Genomic DNA, 23,539 nt, shown 5'->3' with positions numbered 1-23,539 from the left:
TTTCTGAGTACTGATTTTTAAGCAGAGCCTGAAGTGAAGGGAGGGAGGGAATCTTGGAATGACTGGTCCATGTCAGTATCTATGATTCTTGACATAATTTTCTAATGAGAACCTACCAAGTATCCAGCATTATGCTGGATCAGACATAAAATAAATAATAGACAGGAAGCTTTTTTAATTCATGAGGTAAGCCACAAAAAAATGGAAAGTTACTGATGACAAGGATGTAGTGGCACCAGGTACCTAAGAGCAGTGCAAAGTGCTGACTGAAATAGTTATTGAAAATCAATGGAAGACACTTTCCTACTCAAGAAAGCAACCCCCAAAAAGCCAGCATACATTTCTGAAAACCACCAGAGATATGCATTGTAAGCATCACACTTCTTATAGGGAAGTAAAAACCATCTATAAAAGCCTATGGGTCAGAATATTTTGTAACTGATCTGAACTGAAATGCTATTCAATAGCATTTTAAGATCTTAGGCTTATGGTTCAGTGTCAGCGGTGTACAGGGCAGCATTTAATCAGCAATTCTGTCTCAACATGAAAATTTAGAATGATAGATGTTTGAGATTATAAGGTAAACAATATTATTGAAAATTCTGTCAGCAGTTGCCCGACCTTTAACTCTAACCACCTACATCTAAGTAATTGTAAATTTTACTTTGTAGCTTTTCCATGTCCTCTTATAACCTGTCCACAGTCAAATGTTGATACTGTATGTAGGGCCAGTTTTAAAGTTGGTGTCAGCTCTTTCTCCCTAATCAGGTCCTACTCTAAAAACAACATACCTTAGGCCTAAAGTAATGGTACACATTTTTTCTGCATATAATTCCAGCTAATAAGGGACTAAGATTTATATGTCACCAATACAAAAGTATATTAAAAATTAAATGACCAACTATAGTTCCTGTTTGAGCTTCAAACAAAATTGAAAGATAAATAAAATGTTGATAGGAATCACAATCATCATTTCTACAGATCAAGACAGAAATTGAAAATTGGCTTTTATAGGGAAACGGACTTGGCCCAGTGGTTAGGGCGTCCGTCTACCACATGGGAGGTCCACGGTTCAAACCCCGGGCCTCCTTGACCCGTGTGGAGCTGGCCCACGTGCAGTGCTGATGCACGCAAGGAGTGCCGTGCCACGCAAGGGTGTCCCCCGCGTGGGGGAGCCCCCATGTGCAAGGAGTGCGCCCCATAAGGAGAGCCGCCCAGCGTGAAAGAAAGTGCAGCCTGCCCAGGAATGGCGCCGCCCACACTTCCCGTGCCGCTGACGACAACAGAAGCGGACAAAGAAACAAGACGCAGCAAATAGACACCGAGAACAGACAACCAGGGGAGGGGAGGGGATTAAATAAATAAATAAATCTTTAAAAAAAAAAAAAAAAAAAATTGGCTTTTATATGAATATAAGATAAATGTTTCCTACTAGTGAACTTACTACTACAGAGAATAGCAAAAAACAAGTTGCCTTGCAACCCTTGGTCATACAGTACTTTTCAGAGAAAGAGGAAATGGAAAAAAGAACACAGTTTGAGGAGATAGTTTAACCCCTTATATTAGAAATGCGTTTATTAATACTTAAGACAAATACTGAACAGTACTACTCTATTCTGTTTTAATGAGAATGCACAATCCCTTATAAGTACTGTAACAGTTTCAGGAAAAAGACTTCGAGAAATGAGTATTAACAGACTGAGGTCCTCCAGGCAAAATAAATTGATAACTTACAAAAATAATGAGACCAAAGTAATCATAAAGATATCTGCATTTAGGTTTACACTTTTTTGGGGGGGAAATCCATTTTGATATTCAGAGATAAATTCTACAATTGACAAGCATGTCCTGTTTATTCTTTCTACAAAGGAGTACCCTGAAACGTGTATATTATATATTATAATAGTCAAGAAGATTAGAGATCTAAAGTTTCTTGATCTACTGATAACTTAGTGGATCCCTAGGCAGTTATTTAAATTCTCTGGGCCTCTACTGTCCTAAATGTAATATGGTTCTAGCTTCCTCATATTACATTTGGTGCAATGGAGTTAAAGATCTCTTCTCCATCCATAAAAATATACGAATGTATGCCATACACTTGAAACTAGAAAAGAAATGTTAACTTCAACAGTTTTTCACTAGAGGATTAAAGAAGAAAGACATGAGAGAAAGAAAGCTAGTGCTTATCCTTATATGACTGAGGACTAGAAGTTATATCAAGAAATGATCGTAAAAGGTCTCTTATAGAATTTAAATGGACAAGTAATAACATGAATCTTATACAAGGCCTAAAAATTAACACAATCTGTTAAACTAAAGTGCTGTTATATAATCTACCCCGGGAATTTGTTGAGTCCCAAAATGTGTGGTAAATTATTTTACTCAAAGAATTTTATAATTTCTGAATATATAACACAGAAACATAAAAACTCATCTCAGTCATTTCAAAATATTGCATCAATATTGAAAATGGCTCAAAGACTCAGAAAAGTTTTTCATTTTTAAAAAGAGATGAAAACAGAACTTTCCTTTTAATAACAATAATTTAGTTAATTGTATAATCCAGATGGTAAGTACATTGGGTTGTAGTAAAGTTCTTTCAACTTTTCTGTTTGATTGAAAATTTTCTTAATAAAACACTGAGGAAAAGAATGAACACTAATTCAGGCTTAAATCTATTTTAACAATACTTACAGAAAGAATGATCCTTTATTTCCCAATGGGAAATTTTCAAAATGATTAACACATAATTAATTCAATGATTAACTAATATTAAACAACATTATACAATACCATTTGAGGTTGTAAAATATTCCCAAAGTAGAGATCACAATATAATCCATGCCTTGCCATTCAGCCATGATGTGGTCTTAAGAACTTGGCCATATCCATGACGAACAACAATTTATACTGCTAAAGGGTGAAGTGACAAATGCTTTCTAAGTATTCCTTTTTCTGTTACCATTTCAGTGATATCTGTGCTGCATTTCCTGTTCATTAAACTCCAAAAACTACTGTCATCCAAAGAATGCTGAGCGAGAACATACGGAGATGACATTTGTAACTCAGTAACAGCATCCTCTGCTCACAGTAATCAGCTTTAAAAATAGAAACAACGGAACTTCTTTCAACAAAGCTTCACAGGAAGTCAATGAAGTACTGTTTAACTCTACTTCTGCTGTTTAAAAAAAAAAAGTGAAGCGAAAATCTTCACCTACTAAAGGAGTTCTAAGCTAATATATTTTGAAATATCAATGACCCTTTTTACTAAACGTCTATTAAATATATTTGATACTACATTCACGGTTCTAAGTTTTGAGACTCTCAATTTATATAGTAATAGATTATCATCGTGAAACAATCATCCAGAGCATTCTGAGCAAATTATTTCACAGAATTCTAAAACTAAAGAGGACACTAATCTAATCCACCAAGTAAATGGGAAAGACTTCCCAATAACTATCAAAAAAGTTCAAACTGCCCAGTGTGTAAGTGAAAGCATTCACAATATGGTCCTAATTCATCTTTCTAAACACATGCTACTTAATGTTTCCTCAAACATCCCATACCTTCCTGAGCCCAGACCTCAGTTCATGGTGTATGTGCTTCTCTGCAGCTCTAATAGTTAACATTATATACTTACTATGTCAGACACTCCACCAAGCTACATATACACTTCATTTAATTCTTAACATAATGCTTTCAAATAAGAATTACTAATCCTATTTTATAAAAGAGGAAACAAAGACTCAGTGACATTAAATAACTTGTCCAAGGTCATAGAGCTAAGTAAGTGGCACAGCAGGTCTGCCTGATTCAAAGAGGCCAATCTCTGTATGACACATATTTCCTTTCCAATGACTATGGTTAATGAAATCCTGCTCATCCTTCAAAATTTATCTCCAATGCTACCTCCTTGATGGGTGGAGATGGGGGCTGCCAGTCTTCATTCAATGTTAACTTTCCAGCTTCTGAACCCCACAGCATCTTGTTCACGCTTTTATTTTCACAGGCTCCATCATGTTCTGTTTAGAATTGGTTGTCTTTTTTCCCCACCAAGATAAAATAAGAATTGGTTGTCTTAATCCTTCATCTATCTGGATGACAACTCTTAAGGGCAGGGGTAAGGAAGGTGTCTTAGTCAACAACCTAACTCCTGCAGCAGTGCCATTCAAAAGGCATTCAAAAATATGTAGAATTGAATTGGAAAAGATTATTTTTTAAATAAACTTTTTATTTAGAATATTTTTAGATTTATAGAAAAGTTGCAAAGATAGTAACAGTGAGTTCCCATATACCCCTTACTCAATTTGTTTCCCCTAATATTACCATCTGATATTATTGTGGTAATATTAAGTACTAAGAAACGAAAATTGGTACAATAGTATTAACTAACCCCGAGACTTCATTCAGCTTTTCCATTAATGTCCTTATCCAGTTCTAAGATCCAAGCCAGGATACCATATTACTTTTAGTTGTCCTGTCTCTTTAGTCTCTTCTGGTGTGTCACAGTCTCTCAACCCTTCCTTGTTTTTCATGACCTTAATAGTTTTGAATATTAGCAGTCAGATATTTTGTAGAATCTTCTTCAATTAATGTTTGTCTGATGTTTTTCTCATATTTAAACTGGGGTTGTAAGTTTATGGAAAGAACACTAGAGAGGTGAAATGTCTGTCTCACCACATCCATGGATACATGACATCCACGTGACATCACCGACAATGTTACCCTTGATCACATCATAAAGGGAGTGTTTGCCACACTTGTCCATTGTAAAGTCACTATTGGAAAAGATTACTTTTTCACAGACATATTTTTTTTCCTAATTCATCTGAGAACAAATCACTTATACTAGGGTCAATATTTTAAAATTATTGTGATACATTCTCATTAAAGCACATACTATCAGGGAGTGGATGTGCTCAAGCAGTTGAGTGCCCTCCTCCCAAATTGGAGGTCCCAGGTTCGGCTCCCAGTGCCTCCTGAAAAAAAGCAACAAGCAAAACAAACAGGAAAAGCCAACTCAGAGAAGCACATGTGGCTCAGTGGTTGAGCACCAGCTTCTCACATGAGGCCCCAGTTCAATCCTCGGCCCTGGTACCTTAAAAAAAAAAAAAAGAAAAAAAAGAGCACATACTATTGAAGCATACTAGTTATAAGTAACCAACCTCTGGTTTTTAGTGTGGTAGGAAAAAGCAAAAATAGTTCAAAAGTCATACAGACTATTTAGCAAATACTAACTAAACTAATTAATTTGTGGTACTACCATCGTTGTTTACTAAATTGTTCAAGAATATGATCAGACTTCTCTATATTTCAACATAACCTTTAAATTTACTCAACCAAAGTTCTGAAAGACAAGTATATTAAGTAAAGTTACATATACTGGTGCATTTGTCCACAGTGAAAAAGCATGTTAACTCTGACTACTGATTACTACTTCTCTATACTAGTTCCTTAAAGAGATGTGCAAAGACATCAGTAACATTAAAAAAAAAAAAAAATAGAACTCTCCAAAACCTCCCATACACTTCCTCCAACAAATGACAAAATCCCAAACCACCAAGCACCTCACAGCAGGTTCACCTCATGAACTTAAAAAATAAATTTAAGAACATATAGATACATTTACAGATAGAACAAAATTATGATGAGCAGGAAACCACTCTAATAGACACTAATAAAATATGTAGAAGTCTATCTAGCTATCATTAATTATTCAACTCTGAGTATATGACACATTGGACATCAATTTCCATTTAAATTTATTATTTCCTTGAACAAATTAGAGTGGCTATTACTACTGAACTTTGCTATTCTTTGCTATTCTGGTTTGGGCAACCAAAACCAGAAATCTTCATCACTGCTGTTTTCCTCAAAACACCTTCCACAAAAAATAACCTTCCTCAATTTCTAGATTCTGAGACTCTGTATAACTCTGGTCTTTGTTAGTAATGCCTTATAAAATTTAACTTTCATTAAGAATCCATAAACAAATTCAATGCTAGGTATCATAGGAAAGAAAAAGCCTTCCTAGACCTATGGCCTGGTCACCAAGGCAGACTCTGATGGGAGGCAGACTGGTGAGTCTAAAGTAAAATAAAACCCAAGTGCCACAAGAGCACAGGAGGGAACCACCAATCAAAACCAGTAAAATTTACAAGACTTCTTGGACTTTTAGGAATGGATGGGATTACAATAGCCCTTTTGGGAGGGAAAGAGATTCTAAGTGAAGGGAATGACTGCAGCAATGTCTCAGGAGTAGGAGAGTTCAGAGACTGGCAAATAGACTGGTGTAGCTAAAATATACAATCAAGGTAGCATATAGTAAAACCGGAAACCAGGCAGGTCTCAAATTAGAAACGTGACTAGCAGAGTGAGAGATAATACAAACACAATGGGAAGTCATTAAGAGTTTTGGAACTGGGGAGAGACATCTGATCTGTTTTAAGGCAGTAACTAGCAGCAGTGTGCAGGATCAATCAGAGGGAGAATCATATAAGCAGAGAGATCAATTAGGATAGTACCGCAGTAAAAAGGTAATCTGATTTGAGAGAGGCTGCAGAAGTACAATCAAGAGGATGTGATGACTGGGTAGGGAGAGATGATGAACCTCAAAATCTGAGACGGAGCCACTGGGAGAAGAGTATTGCTAATAAAATATTAATAAAAGCAAATACTTTTAAAGGATTTACTATGTGCCAGGCACCTTGCATATTTTATTATTTAATAAATCCTCATTCACAATCCTATTTTACCGATGAGAAAACCTAGGCACAAGGAAGTTAAACTAAGAATCAATCCCAGTAGTAATTCATGCTCATCACCACTACTTTATAATAACTCAATTAGGGAACATGGAAGAAGAAACTGGTTTGCTAACAAAGAAGATACATTTTGTGCTCAGACATGTTAAATGTGAGGTGTTTAAAGGATGTTAATAAGGCAATGTCTAGCAGGCAGCTTGGGGAAGAGGCAGAAGAAAGAGACAGATTTGCAAATAATTTGTATAAGACTGTTGACACTGTTGAGAGTAGAAAGCTCCTACTGCCCATATGCTCATTTCATCACATGGGACAATCAAACTGAAATGGAATTTTGAAAAGACTTAAGAGTTTTCCCCTTTGGGAGGAATGTGAGGGGAGGTGGGATGAAGTCAGATGGATGGAAAAGAACAGTACTGACTGGCTTTTCTTAAATGAAAAGCAGAACAAATCTACCTGAAAGATGTATGAAAATACAGGACAGCCAATGCCCCAAACGAGCTATATTTATCTTTATAAGAAAATCATGCTAATTTTTCAGTTGTTCTCACATTAGGCGGAAATTAATATTTCCTCTTTCGGACCCAGGGTTTGCTTCTCAGAATCTCTTATATAGACTTGATGAAAACATATTTAGTACCTCAGTACCTCTTGATAGTTTCATAAACTCTAGGGTTTCTACCACCCATTCAGTGGTATCCATCATAACTTCCATGGAACTTGTATATTAGAACTACTATATATCACAAAAGTACAAGTATTTATTTATTGTATTCACTAAATTCGATAAAGTTATCTCATATGATAAAATTTTCAGTATTGTCAAAGGGACAGAGGTATATTCAATGAATGGGTAAAATAACATATAAGAAAAAAATAAGTAAATTGCAAATGTATCTTGAGTAGGATACAAGAAACTTTAAAGATACATGAGAAATTTTTAAGAAAGTTAAAAGCTACCATAGTGAATTAGTAAAAATATTCAGAATTGTAAACTCTAAATATCTAATAGAATAGAAAGATAACTAAAAATACAGAAGGTATTTTTCTGTAAAAATACAGAAGCAGATGTAGCTCAGTGGTTGAGCGCTGGATTTCCAAATACAAGGTCCCGGGTTCAATTTCCATCCCCAGAACCTTAAAAAAAAAAAAAAAAAAAGGTAATTTAATTATAGAATATGATGACCTCTATTCTAAAACTTTCATTAATTTATTCATTCCATAAATGCTGAGTGCCTACTACATAGCAAGCACTGATTTAAACTTATCAATTTAGGGGAAGTGCTCTCAATATAGAGGTGGAGTGGACTTTCACCATCCCAGGGTCCACAGGATGAAGGAATAAAATATGAATTAGAGTGGATTTACTGATATTCTACTATAGAACTATTGTGACTAGTAATGGAAGAAATTGTAGCACTGATGCGGAGAAAAATGGCCATGGTAGCTGCCGAGGGCAGGAAGAGGGAAGAAGAGATGTGATGTAGGGGCATTTCTGGAACTTGGAGTTGTCCTAAATGCTATTTAGGGACAGATGCTGAACAATATATAACCTGCCATAAACCACTGAATGGACTGGAGGAGAGTGTAAACTACAGTGCCAACTATTGTCCATGCGGTGCAGCAGAGCTCCAAAATGTATTCACCAAATGCAATGAGTGTGCCACAATGATGAAAGAGGTTGTCGATGTGGGAGAAGTGTGTGTGGGGGGTAAGGGGTATATGGGAACCTCTTATATTTTTTAATGTAACATTTTTTGTGATCTATGTATCTTCAAAAAAATACATTTGAAAAAAATGATGGGGTGGGGGGATGGGGAGTGGGGTATATGGGAACCTCATGTTTTTTAATGTAGTGTTCTGTATGATCTATTAACTTTTTTAAAAGATAATTTAAAAATTAAATTAAATTAAAAAGAAAAGGAAGCACTCTAAAAAAAATTTTAGGGGAAGTGGACTATTTTTTTTAAAAAAAACGTAAAAAGTGACTCAAGAAGCAACAGATACCCTGAATAAGCCAATAACCATTAAACACAGTAGGTATCAAAATCCATTCCCTACACATCAAAAATAAATACAGTCATAACATGCATGCACACAAGCACACATTATTAAAGAAGAATTATTAAAGAAGCAAACATTTTTTTCCTTATGGTGTTAACATGTATATAAACACAAATTTTTCCATTTTAATCCATTTCTCAGCATACACTTCAGTGAATTAAGTGCATTCACAATACTATGCTACCACCACCACCATCCATTACCAAGACTTTTTCATGACACCAAACAGAAACTCTGTACATACTAAAAAATACCTCCCCATTCTCTCCTTCTCCCAATTCCTGATAACCATGATTCTATTCTCTGCTCTTGTGAATTTACTTATTCTAGATAGTTCATTTAAATGGCATCACACTGGGAAGAGAATGTGGCTCAAATTATAAGGCGTCTGCCTACCATATGGGAGGACCCGGCCTCAATCCCTGGGGCCTCCTGGTGGAAAAAAGAAGAGAAAGCGTGCCTGCGTGGCAAGCCAGTGCCCACATGATGAGCCAAGTGGCCACATGGTGAGTTGAGTACCCACGTGGGTGCCCACATGGCAAGCCGAGTGCCTGCACGAGTGCCTGTGTGGTGTGACGAGTGCCTGCGCAGTGAGCCAGTGCCTGTGTGAGTGAATCATGCAGCAAGGTTATGACACAACAAGAGACAAAGTGAAGAGTCAAGGTGAAGCACAGCAGAAACCAGGAACTGAGGTGGCACAAATGACAGGGAACCTCTCTCCACATCAGAAGTCCCCAGGATCGAATGATGGTGAATCCTAGAGGAGAAAGATGAGAAGAGAAGACAAAAAGAGAAACGGATACAAAAGATCACATAGTGAATGGACACAGACAGCAAAAACAGCCTGGCTGGGGAGGAGGGAAGGGGATCAGAAAAAAACATTAAGTGGCATCACACATTAGTACCCTTTTGTATCTGTTTTATTTCACTGTTAAACATGTTTAGTGAACCTTTAAAGGTTCACTCATGTTGTAGCTTGTTATCAGAACTCCTTTTTACAGCTGAATAACATTCCATTGCACAGATATATGATATATATTTATCCATTCATCTGTCCAAAGACACTTGAGTCATTTCCACTTTTTGACTATAGGGAATAACACACACTGATGTTCAAATATCTGTCTGCTTTCAATTCTCTGGGGTATATACATAGGAATGGAATTGCCAAGTTATATGGCATTTCTATGCTTAACTTCTTGAGAAAGCACCGGACTGTTTTTCCACAGCAGCTGTACTATTTGACACTCCCACCAACAATGTGCAAAGGTTTCTATTTTTCCACATCCCACCAACACTTTTTAAAAAATAACAGCCATCCCAGTGGTATGTGAAAAGGTATCTCATTGTGGTTTGTTTGTTTGTTTTCAAAGATTTATTTATTTAATTTCTCTCCCCTCCCCCCCCCCCCACCCCGGTTGTCTGTTCTCTGTGTCTCTTTGCTACGTCGTCTTCTTTGTCCATTTCTGTTGTTGTCAACAGCACAGGACTCTATGTTTCTTTTTGTTGCATCATCTTGTTGTGTCAGCTCTCCATGTGGGCGGCGCCATTCCTGGGCAGGCTGCAATTTCTTTCGCGCTGGGCGGCTCTCCTTACGGGGCACACTCCTTGCGCGTGGGGCTCCCCTACGCAGGGGACACCTCTGCGTGGCACGGCACTCCTTGCGCGCATCAGCACTGCACATGGGCCAGCTCCACATGGGTCAGGGAGGCCCGGGGTTTGAACCGCGGACCTCCCATGTGGTAGACGGACGCCCTAACCACTGGGCCAAGTCTGCTTCCATGCATTGTGGTTTTAATTTACCTTTCTCTAATTACTAATTATTTGAGCAAATTTTCATGTGCTTACTGGTCATTTGTAAATCTTATTGGGATGAAAGTCTCTTCAAGTCCTTAGCCTATTTTAAAAATTGAGTTGTCTTCTGTTGTTGAGTTGTAGCAGTTCTTCATAAATACATATATTCTAGATATTAAACCCTTATCAGATAAGGTTTCCAAATATTTTCTCCCATTTTGTAGGCTGTCTTTACTTTCTTTATAATGTCCCTTGTTGACCAACAGTTTTTAATTTTGATGAAGTCCAATTTATCTATTTTGTTGTTGATGCTTATATTTTTGGTGTCATAGCTAAGAATCCACCACTGAATCCAAAGTCATGAAGGTTGTACCTCTTGTTTTTTTCTAAGAGTTTTAAGGTTTCAGTTGTTGTATTTAAGTCCTTGATCTATTTGGAGTTAAATTTTGCATATTGTGTGATGCAGCAATTCGACTTCATTCTTCTGCATGTGGAGATCCAGTTTTCCCAGTATTATTTGTTGAAGAGACCTGAATGAACCTGGCACCTTTGACAAATCAGTGGGCTGTGAATGTGTGGGTTCACTCCTGGGCTCTCAATTCTATTCCATTGGTCTATATGTTTCTCCTTGTGTCAGTACCACAACATTTTGATTACTATGGCTTTGTGGTAATTTTTGAAATGAGGAAGTATGAGACCTATGCCTTTATTATTATATTATTACAGAAGAATTTTTCCTAAATATTCCCTGCAAAAGCTAATTTTTACAAACTCCTACTGAATAGAAAGGGAAAGGTAACTCATTTTGATTAATTTCAAAATCAGATACAACCATGAGAAAAATTATATGCATATTACTAATACAAATAAAGATGAAAAAAGACTAAATAATTATTAACAAATAGAATCCAGCAAAGTACTAAGGATATATAATTAAAAATTAGGGTTTATCCAAGGAATGCAAGGATGGTTTAACTTTAGAAATTTATCAACATAATTCACTGCAGTAAGAGACTACAGGGGAAAAAAATACGATTATCTCACAGTCAACCAACTTTTACCTTCTCTAGTTACCACCAGTAACCATTTGAAGCTGGGTGGATCCTAGATCATGTCCTCAGAGCTAATACATTCCTATGCATGTAAATCTATTGTAGGTGGGAACTTTTGATTATATTGCTTCAGTTAAGGGACTTTGATTAGATTGTATGACCCAGGATGCACCTTAGTCCTCTTACTGGAGTCCTTTTTAAATGGGAGAAATATGTAGAGATACAGGAAAAAACTCTTAGAAGCTGAGAGAGAAGGCCCCAGAAGCCAGAAGCTGAAAGCAATGAGGCCTGGAGGACAGGGGACAGACAAGTAGATGTCACCATGTGCCTGACTGCCCACAGTTGCAGCACAGGGGAAAAACATCTCTTGATGACCCTTGGACACTCTCACAACCTCAGAACTATAAGCGTATAAATTAATAAATCCCCATTGTAAGAACACATAGTGAATGAACACAGTGAGCAATGGAGGGAGAAGGGAGAAATAAATAAATAAAATCTTAAAAAAAATAAATAAATCCCCATTGTAAAAGCCAGTCCATATCTGGTATATTACCCTGGCAGCTCTCAACAAACTAGAATACTACCCTACTCCAAGCTACCATCATCTCATCTAGATTACTGCATTTTAATCCTAACTGGTCTTTGTGCTTTTCCTGGGTTGCTTGGCAATGAGCTAACTAGGACCAGGGGCTCCTGCTCCCCCTGGCAGAAAGGGTTTTCCCCAAATATCTTCCCAACGGTTCACACAGTCTTTAGGTATGAGGCAGGAGGTGTTCTCAGAAACTTCTTTAAACAACTGGCACCCAAACTCACAGTTTTTACTTCACTATCACACCCACGCCAACAAAAAGAGAGAGTACAAAAGTAGGGTAGGACAGTCAGAGAGGAATATCTTCCCCAGAGTCTAATCTCATCGCACATCCAGCTGTGCCCCAACTCAACCACATCTCTCTAAGGGACATCAAGAGAAGGTTATCAGTGTACCTGCTCATCCTTCTATCCATAAGTTCCAGCTTAAGAGATGCTACTGACATTTACCTAGGATCCCCTGCAATCAAATTCTCAAAAGTATTTGCTGAGGGAAGCGGCTGTGGCTCAATCAGTTGGGCTCCCATCTACCATATGGGAGGCCCTGGGTTCACATCCTGGGGCCTCCTTATGAAGGAAGGCTTGCCCACATGCTGCAGAGCACTGCCCACTGGCCTGTAGATGCCAGGGAGAGCCAACTCAGCAAGGTGACACAACAAAAAAAGGGAGACAAGCAAAAAAAAAAAAAGAATGCAGAAGATCAGAAGATCATGCAGCAAATGGACAGAGAGAGAGCAGACAGCAAGCAAGCCGCAAGGGGGTAGGGGAAATAAAATAATAAATAAATACAGACACAAAAGAACGCACAGCGAATGCACACAGAGAGCAGACGGCACACAAAAAGCCATGGGGGGGGTGGGAATTTAAATTTGCTGAATGAACACTTGCATAAAAAAATTTTCAATAGCCTCTAAATTGACTTATTTAACACCTTACCCTTCTCCATAATCAATGAGTACATACCTTCATTTTTTTTCATATTTTTTCACAAATAAATTTTATTGATAAATAGTAATAAAGCATAAATTCATCCCAAATATGCAATCAATGGTATTTGTATATCTCCAATTTCTTTTTTTAAGATTTATACCCCCCCCTCCTCCTGCCCTGCTGTTTTTGATGTCTGTGTTGTCTTCTCTTCTCATTTTCTCTCCTCTAGGATTCATCGGGATTTGATCCTGGAGAACTTTGATAGGGAGAGAGGTTCCCTGTCAATTGTACCACCTCAGTTCCTTGTTTCTGCTGTGCTTCAACTTGACTCTCCCCTTGTCTCTGTTTTGATGTGTCATTATCTTGCTGTGTGACTCACTCCCACAAGGCACTGGCTCACCACATGAGCACTTGTGCGGGCACTTATGCAGGTACTGGCTTGCTGTGTGGGCACACTTTCTCTTCTTCTTTTTAACCAGGAGGACCCAGGGATTGAACCCAGGTTGTCCCATATGGTAGGTGGAAGCTCTATCACTTGAGCCACATCTGCTTCCCTCTCTAATTTTTAAAAAAATTCAATACTTATGTCCTGCTTACTATGAACAAGGCACTAAGTGCTTTCTAAGTATTAAAGTATTTAATGTAGGGCGGCGGACTTGGCCCAGTGGTTAGGGCATCCGTCTACCATTTGGGAGGTCCGCAGTTCAAACCCCGGGCCTCCTTGATCCGTGTGGAGCTGGCCCATGTGCAGTGCTGATGCATGCAAGGAGTGCCCTGCCACGCAGGGGTGTGCCCCACGTAGGGGAGCCCCATGCACAAGGAGTACGCCCCATAAGGAGAGCTGCCCAGCACAAAAGAAAGTGCAGCCTGCCCAAAATGGCGCCGCACACATGGAGAGTTGACACAACAGGATGATGCAAAGAAAAGAAACACAGATTCCCGTGCCGCTGACAACAACAGAAGCAGACAAAGAAGATGCAGCAAATAGACACAGAGAACAGACAATGGGGGGGAGGGGAGAGAAATAAATAAATAAATCTTTAAAAAATAAATAAATAATGTATTTAATGTAATACAACAATCCTATGTGAACCTTTTCAAATGAGAAAACTGAGGAAAAGAGAGGTAACTTATCTAAGGTCAAATAGTAAATGGCAGAGGAGTCAAATCTGGGCAATCCAGCTCCACAGTCTGTACACTTAATCTTATTCTACATTGCTTTAATCTCACTGCTCCATACAACATGTTTATTCACATATATGTGAGCCACTGAATAAAAATGACAAGAGAAACTGTGCTATAAGCAGTAACTAATCATTTAGAATCTGCAGTAAAAGACCTAATATATAAAACCTTAATACTTGATTTTAAAAAATAAAACAGACTACTTCTCCATAGGTGGTCTGCCTATTAATTTTCAATCACATAGAGGCCTAATGAGCCCTGAACAAATGTACATGTCAGGAGAACTTAGTTCATTGCTAACAGAAACAACAATGGAAGATTTTTTTTCCTGAGTGGCTTTTCAATCGTGCTCATTAAAGTTAGAATAGGAGAAAGATCACTATTGTCCGGCTCAACGTTACAGAGGAAATTAAATATTCAACTAATTATTTTAAATGCGAATCATCTGAGAAAAATACCACAAATATAAGAATAACACAAGTGAAGAAACATTAAAGCTAAATCCTTAAACTTGGAATTTTACCATCTAAATATATTTTATTAGACACTAAACAGAATAACTGATTTGCATGTAAAAGGAGTAGAGGGAGGGTTTAAAGAAAAGGGGGAAAGAAAATGCTAATGAAGCTTTTTAACTAATTTAATACATTGAATTTGGTTTCAGGGGGAAAGATACATTTCAAGTTCAGTGCATAATAAATAAAAGTTAAAAAAAAAAAAAAAAGTAAGTTGCCAGCATTGAAGGTGCTTCTAACATCTTCTTACTACTAGGTAGCTTTAGCAGACATTTGGCGCTTTGTATATTATAGCCTGGCAAGAAAGACATTCTTGTAGCCAGTTTCTGAGTTTGTTCTTTAAGATGTTCTCATTTAAATGCAGTTGTAGACTTCACAAGTATTATGGCTTTAGAGCAAGTCTTAGTTGGCACTAGTAGAGCAAAGTGATTAGAAAAAGCTATTGCATATTCTAGTTGACATTCACTGCTTAATTCTCTGTAATGCTGGGCTTTTGTAAAAGTCATCACTGAGTTTTAGGGGGAAGGAAAGGGAGAGTATCTTCATATCCCTGCTTTATCGGCATAATCAAGCCTATGTCATGTTAGAAATATTCTAAGTGAAATTCTTTCATGTGAATATGTAATCCTGTGGTAATTCACACTATAGAATATTTTGGTGTTCAAAGATATGTCTATACTCATGCTTTAACTTCTCTATGTTTACATAGTTTAATAATATTTCATATAATACTTGAAGTGTGGTCCCCAAGGGATCATTTCTATAATATGGAATGAAATAAACAATCACCATTACTTTACATTCAAACAAACAAAAGATAACTGGTAATAAACATTCTAGGGACTATCTTAGACAAAAAGGCTCTGGCACTTATTAACCATATAAACACGGATAATTTATGGAAAGTTTATTCTAACTTAGAGCCTCAGTTTACACATTTGTAAAGTGAACAATACTCTCCTTACATAAAGGCAAAGACTGTTCATTTTGCTAAATATACAGTGTCTGGCACACAGGAAGTCTCAATTAGTAGGTGTAGTGAGATAAGAAGTAAGTGAAGGTGACAGACTATATTTTGAATATAGGCACACAGCAAGTACATGATAAATATTAATTGCATCTGAATTCGAAAAAATTTCAAATTAAATTTTAGATTGAGAGATTTTTTACTTAAGCCAAGATGAGACTGCAGAAACCAGATTTCCCTCCCATCTGGAAGAACTAAAAAACAAGACAAAATATATGGAACAAAGGTTTTCAGACATCTGCAAATACAGAATAGTTTTAGTTCCTCCAATTTGGATGTCTTTTATTTCTTCTTCTTGCCTACTTGCTGTAGCTAGAACTTCCAGTACAATGTTGAATAGCAGCAGTAAAAGCGGAAATCCTTATCTTGTTCCTGATCTCAGCATGAAAGCTTTCAGTCTTTTACCATTTCTCTTCCTCTCAAGTTCTTTCTGAGTCTAAGTTACCGCATCTCTCACATGGCCGACAGCAATAACCCTGTAATCAATCTATCCCCCTACTTCCATCACTGCTATAGCCACAAACCCTTATCCATTTTCCACTAGCAGCCAATACTTTTGGTGCAATACAAATCAGATCGTGTCCTACCTCTGTTTAAAAACAGTGGTTTAAAACAGTGGTTTCTCATTGCGACATTTATTTCTCCAGTTGCTCAAACCAGAAACCTATCCAATTCATCAGCAAATCCTCTCATGCTAGCTCTAAAATATATCGAGTTCTGTCCAATTTTTTCCATCTCTTCTATCACATTGGTCTGAGTCATCATCTCTCTCCTGGACTGAAGAGAGACAGAAGCATGGAGACGCCTCTTATCCAAATGCATAAAAGGCCTTCCTAAACCAGGTGGGAATTTTTCCCCACCAAGCCCAAATTCATCAACACAACAATGTAAGCTGCCATTATTATCAATAATCCACTTTTTTTTTTTTTAATTTCTCTCCCCTTCTCCCCCACCCCACCCCACCCTGGTTGTCTGTTCTGTGTCTATTTGCTGTGTTGTCTTCTTTGTCTGCTTCTGTTGTTGTCAGCGGCACGGGAATCTGTGTTTTCTTTTTGTTGCGTCATCTTGTGTCAGCTCTCCGTGTGTGCAGCACCATTCCTGGGCAGGCTGCACTTTCTTTTGCACTGGGCGGCTCTCCTTATGGGGCACACTCCTTGCGCATGGAGCTCCCCTACGTGGGGGACACCCCTGTGTGGCACAGCACATCTTGCGCACAACAGCACTGCGCATGGGCCAGCTGCACACGGGTCAAGGAGGCCCAGTGTTTGAACCGTGGACCTCCCATGTGGTAGACGGACGCCCTAACCACTGGGCCAAGTCCACTTCCCAATCCACACTTACTGAAATCTATTTTTAGGGTGCAAGGGAGAGACCAGAGCAGCACAAATACTTCTGTCTAGTTTGTGAAACACCAGTATTCTGCTGGAGTATACTTTGTAAACTACTGATTTACTGGAATAAAGGTTCTGTTTTGAATACTGATGGAAAAAGAGGACATAAGGCAGGGGTTCTTAACCTTTTTTGTTCCATGGAGCTCTTTGCCAGTCAGGTGAAAACCATGGACCCCTTACTAAGACCATACTATACTGTGCATTATTTAATAAATATATCACACCTGCACCAACACGGCTCCACAAGAATTATATATTTTTTTATTTTCAATTCAAGCCCTCGTTAAGAACTCCTGAAATAAAGTTATACATTTCATGAGAGAAGGAACTATGTTCATCCTATTCACTGCTCTGTCACTGCTCCTAGATCAGTGCCTGCCACACGAAAGACACTCATTACAATTTTTTTTTCTGTAATGAATGGTTATCACATGAGTTACTTCTGGATTATTACAAGCTGAATAAAACCAAATCTTGGTCATTTCAGTTAACTATCCCCAAAAGGAAAGAACAATTACAAAAGAAAATTTAATCTTACTTCCAAAATGGGTATCACAGCACAGTGACATTTGAAAATTAACTAGACTATACAATTCCATTCAGCTTTCACTGTAACTTCCTGAACAGAAAGGAAAACAGATGCAAAACTAGAGTTAAAGATCAAAGGCAAGAAAATGGCTTGTGCTTTTTGCCCAATTCATTTTTTACATGGTCTAAGAAAAATGAGGACAAATTTATCTTTAGAGAACTTAATTCATCTAATGCCCTTTCTAAAATAATGTCAGGAGGCAACTATATTATATACTGAGATAGTTTTGTACATGTATTTACAATAACTCTCCTAGAAAATATTTAAGGGATTGCCTCCCCAGCACCCAGCCTGGCAACAACTTTTCTTAAGACATAACGGATTTGGGGAACAGGTATGTTTCCCAAACCACAGCTGGTTAGTCTAGAGGTAGGCATCTGGCCCATGAGGGACTAATCATAATACTTGGCTTCAAGCTCTTTCTGGAGTTGATTGGTCCAGGGATAATCAAGTGATCTACACCAAGCCAGAGCCAGACCCTCTGCTGTACTAGAGGCACATAAGATGTAAAATTTGGATGTTACAGAGGCCAAATTCTCCTGCCACTTAGACATTAATCTGCACTAAAAGAAAGTAATGCTAGGAACATTGGAGATAGGAAGACTCTTACTCTGAGTTCCAGAAGATTAAAAAACCAGTATTTTTAACCCTTGTTTCAGTTGTTCCTGGAGCTTAAGGGCAAGACCCTTACTGTAACTTGGATATTAACTTTTTCTAGTATTCTAAAAATCCACAAAATTCTACTTTGGCTTAAGCTATTCAAGCTAATCTCCTGTTTATAATCAAGATTCTTTTTCATATACTTTATTTAAATAGGTCTCAGCTATTCTGTGACCTCATCTATCCTGAAGAAAAAAACCAGGAACTAAGCAAAAAAGCCTCTAATATCCTTTCATGATAAAAACCCTCAAAAACTAGAAATAGAAGGGATCTTCATCAATTTGATAAAATCATCAACAAATATCCCACAGCTAACAGGATACTTGATGGTAAAATACTGAAAGCTTTCCTTCTAAGATTAGCTACAAGACAAGGATGTCTGTTCTAGCTACTTCTATTCAGCACTGTCCCGGGGGGTTACAGCCAGGGCAATTAAGCAAGAAAAAGAAATAAAAGATATCCAGATTAGAAAGAAAGAAGTAAAACTACCTCTATTTGCAGATGACATAATCTTGTATATAAAAAATCTAAAGTAATCAATAGAAGTGAAAGACTTGAGGGAAAGTCTTCATTTCCTTGGATTAGGTAAAGGATTCTTTGACATAACACCACAAGTTCAAGCAACCAAGAAAAAATATTAGACTTCATCAAAATAAAACACCTCTGTGCCCCAATGTCTCATAATTTTGCTTTCACCTTTGGGTTCCCATCTTCAGTTCTAATAGTCTCCTGAATAATGACTTGTCTCACACTAACCACAGGATCAGTCTTTGTGGCCTGATAGTAAGTAATCCTCATTCCATAGTGAGAACAGATATAAGGAGCAATGACCCAGGGGAGTATATGTCGGGCAGTGGAAGCCCCAAACTCATTGATCTCAAGATGAAACCAGCTAGCCAAATCCCTGGAATTCATGGGGAGTGTCTCCAAGTCCCATTTACTGCCACCCTTCCTCCAGAGGATGTAGACGGTATGCCCTAGGTACACCACCTGAAGGTCATTACCTCTACCCAGGCTGGTAGGGCAGGGGCAAACCTTCATGTTATCTCATAAAGCCTTCAGTCCTGTTTCACTCAAGACACCCATGTAAAAAAAAAAAAAAAGGTATGCAATAACAATGAAAATAATGGCCAAAAATCAACTGGCTCCATTCCATACGTCACAAGGCACTAGGTTTACAGCCCCAAAATCAGCATACCAAGTTGCTCTATGGTGCACTTTGGCAAGGGAAGCTCAGGAGCAACAAAAACTTTTAATAAATGAATACCTTATTATTTCACACCACAGATCCAAAAGAGCAGGGAAAAAGATTCCATCATAACCAGTCTCCTAGGAAGGCCAATTGCTTGAGCTATGGTTGTAGATGGCTACTCTGCATGCCACATTTATCATCAGAGAGGAGAGATTCTGGGCTGTTTGAGTATTTATACACCCCAGTGGGAAGAGGCCAATCAATGTTATCACCTCTGTTCTTACTTCACAATCTGGGAAGAACACTGAAAAAATGGACTTATCGTGAATCATGGCCACCTGGCTCTATTACCAGTAGGCCCAATTAAAATCAAGTAAAGACAGCCATTGTTCCACTCAAGAACTTGATGGAATTAAAAGGAGTAATATTATCACTAATAAAGGCTGGGGGATGTTTATATAGGTCTCCTTTCTTGTGAGGAGATGACTCGACCTTGAGGTTTACACTTGAAGGATGAGGACACTACTATGCAAAGTGCTAAGGAAAGAATATTCCTTGAAGCAATCAAAGGAAGGGCAGCTGTCCATTTCAAGGAAAAGAAGAGAGTGGAGAAAAGTGATTGGGGATGCAATCTAAGGTGGATCTCATGTGGACGGTACATAGTTGGATCTTGAAATACCTTTCAATCTCATAATCTTTAATATGATTTAGGCAATTCACATTTAATGGCATTATTGACATATCTGGATTTACATACTCCACATTGTAAGTTTCTATTTCTCCTCTCATTTCTTCTTCAGTTCCTCTTGACTGTCTTCACTGGTATAAGTTATTTTTAGTGTACCACTTAAATTGATTTACTTTTAGGGAAATGGGTGTGGCTCAAGCAGTTGGGATCCTGTCTACCATATAGGAGGTCCAGGGCTCAATGCCCAGGGCCTCCTGGTGAGAGCAAACTGGCCTGCACGGTGAGCTGGCCCACGTGGAGTACCAGCCCTCACGAGAATGCTGCCCCAGGCGAGAATGCCACCCCACACAGGAGTGCCGCCCCACACAGGAGTGCCAGCCCATGCAGAGAGCTGGCACAGCAAGATGACACAACAAGAGACACAGAGGAGAGAAAATAAGAAGACGTAGCAGAACAGGGACCTGAGGTGGCACAAGAGAGTAATCGCCTCTCTCCCACTCCAGAAGGTCCCAGGATCAGTTCCTGGAGATGCCTAATGAGAATACAATCAGACACAGAAGAAAACACAGCGAATGGACACAGAGAGCAGACAAACGGGGAAGAAGGGGGAATAAATACATAAATCTTTAAAAAATAAAATACAAATAAATTGATTTACTTTTAAATTTTCTTAGTTATTCTTTAGGGATTTTAATCAAAAGTTTGGAATATATCTTATATTATGACAATCTATTTCAGATCAATGCTAATTTTATTCCAGAAATATAAAATCTTTGTTCCAATGTACCGCCATTTCTTCCCCCTTTTCTTTATGCTGTTGTGATATATATATATTTATATGTTATAAATACATCATGTAATGTTATAGTTATGGGTTTATACAACTTTACATCTCTTAAAGAAGTTAAGACAAGAAATGAGAAAATGTATACATGTAGAGCCTTTTCTATTAACCTACATATTTATCAGTTCTGGTGCTCTTCACTGCTCTGCTACAGAGTAATTTCTTTTCAGTCTGAAGTAATTTTGTCAGATTTCTCATAAGGCATGTATGACAGACTGAATTATTTGTACCCATAACTGCCAAGTTCTTATTCTTAATCCATGTTCCTCTGGGTATCAACCTGTTCGTAAATATCACCCTTTGAAGATGAATTGCCAGGTAATGTGTGGACTCATTTGAGAATAGGATTTTCTAAATTCCATTTTAGGGTAACCCAAATGAATCAGGGTGGGCCTTAATCCTTATTACTGGTCCTTTATAAGCAGAATTATATTGGCCAATATCAGCAGGAGAAAGTCACATGCAGAGATCTAGGATATCACCACTTGATGAAGGACTGACTCCAAAAGAAAGCACAGCCTGGCTAACATCTTGATTTGGACTGCAAGCCTTGACATTGTGAGGCAATAACTGTCATTTAAACTAACTACTGTGTGGTATTTGTCATAGGGTCCCTGCAAATCAAGAGAGCATATTTGTTAGCAACATATTCTCTTATTCTTTGTTTAAAATCAAAACAAAAATTTCTGTGCTTCAAAGGATACTGTCAAGAAAGTGAAAATCCAAAAAATGAGAGAGAAGTTTTGCAAATTTTATGTCTGATAAGAGTCTAGTATCTAAAATATGTAATGAACTCTTACAATTCAACAATAAAAAGGACAAATAACCCAATTTTAAAATGATCAAAGGATTTGAATAGATTTTTCACCAAAGATATACAAATGGCCAATAAGCACCAAAAAGATGCTCACATCATTAGTCATTACGGAAATTCATATCAAAACCACAATAATGAGAAAAGGGAGCTGGCATATTTGCTTCTGTGATGTGAGAGAGACTAACACACAAAAAAAGCTTCCAAGAGGCTCAAACAGGTTGGGTCCAGCGAGCAGCTCAAGACGAGACAATGAGCTCAGAGAGGAAGGCTGGGACCTCAGCAGAGATCAGCAGCCATCTTGCTTTGCCACATGCCCGGATAACAGAATCAACAGTACCTAACATTGCACTGTAACAGGGAATATTCCCTGCGAGTCCAAGGGTCCCCATGGCACCATGGCTGAATCTGCCAAGCCTATCCTCTATTCCTATTTCCAAAGCTCCTGGTCATGCAGAGTTTAAATTGCTCTAGCCTTGAAAGGGATTGACTATGAGACAATACCCATCAACCTCATACAGGATGCGGGCAGCAGTTCTCTGAAGAATTCCAGGCCCTGAATCCCATCAGGCAGGTGCCGGCCCGGAAGATCGATGAAATCACCATTCGCCAGTCACTGGCCATCACTAAGTACCTGAAGGAGACTCAGAAGAGGGCCAGCGTGCGCATGATTTCCAACCTCATCGCTGGTGACATCCAACCTCTATAGAACTTGTCTGTCCTGAAGCAAGTGAGTCAGGAGAATCAGCTGACCTGGGCCCAGAATGCCATCAGTTCTGCTTTAACGCTCTGGCACATCCTGCAGAGCATAGCAGGGAATGTGGAAGATGAGGTTTCCATGGCTGATTTGTGTCTAGTCCCTCAGGTGGCAAAAGCCAAAAGTTTCAAGGTGGATCTCACTCCCTACCCCACCACTGGCCTCATCAACAGACACTGTTGGCCTTAAGAGGCCTTCCAACTGTCTCACCCTTGCCGGCAGCCAGATAAATGCCCTGAGTTGAGGGCTTAGCTCCTAAGCCCTGTCCCATTGGTTATGGGATAGGGGAGGGGGCAAGAGCAGAAGTAAGGTAGGCTAAACAGGTCTGGAATTGAGCACCCTAGCTGGAGAACCAAGAGACTTGAACTCTAGCAATGAACCTGCCTCCCCCTGAACCTCTTTCTGCTTTAGTCCCCTCATCCTCATCTGTCAAAGGTGGCACGGGGAGGGGGGGGGTGCCAGGAAGGGAGCGTCAAGAACAATACCTGCGATCTATGTCATGAAGCAGTCATGAAAATAAAATGAGAATGTAGATTAAAAAAACAACAACAACAAACACAATGAGATACCTCTTCACACCCACTAGGATGGCCAAAATAAAAAAGACAGACAATAAACAGTGTTGGCAAGATTGAGGAAAACTTGGAACTCTCCCACACTGCTGGTGGGAATATAAAATTGT

General features: G+C 38.5%; 1 protein-coding gene and 1 pseudogene across 2 annotated transcripts in view; one reads left to right on the top strand and one right to left on the bottom strand.

The window, feature by feature from the left end:
- CBL (Cbl proto-oncogene) overlaps positions 1-23,539 on the bottom strand; it is a 99,734-nt gene that overhangs the window by 40,333 nt on the left and 35,862 nt on the right. The window contains exon 1 of one of the 2 annotated variants that reach the window (XM_058289229.2): positions 4,397-4,498. The exons of the other annotated variant lie outside the window; for it this stretch is intronic. Coding sequence (XP_058145212.1) covers positions 4,397-4,422 — 26 coding nt within the window. The 5' untranslated portion in view covers positions 4,423-4,498. Of the gene's footprint in view, positions 1-4,396; positions 4,499-23,539 lie in introns of those variants that run through there. 2 annotated transcript variants of the gene reach the window in all.
- On the top strand, positions 22,499-23,109 carry LOC101427398 (maleylacetoacetate isomerase pseudogene; annotated as a pseudogene).

This window comes from Dasypus novemcinctus, chromosome 27 (assembly GCF_030445035.2).
Source record: "Dasypus novemcinctus isolate mDasNov1 chromosome 27, mDasNov1.1.hap2, whole genome shotgun sequence".
NCBI lineage: Eukaryota > Metazoa > Chordata > Mammalia > Cingulata > Dasypodidae > Dasypus > Dasypus novemcinctus.
This window is presented reverse-complemented; position numbering and strand designations above follow the sequence as displayed.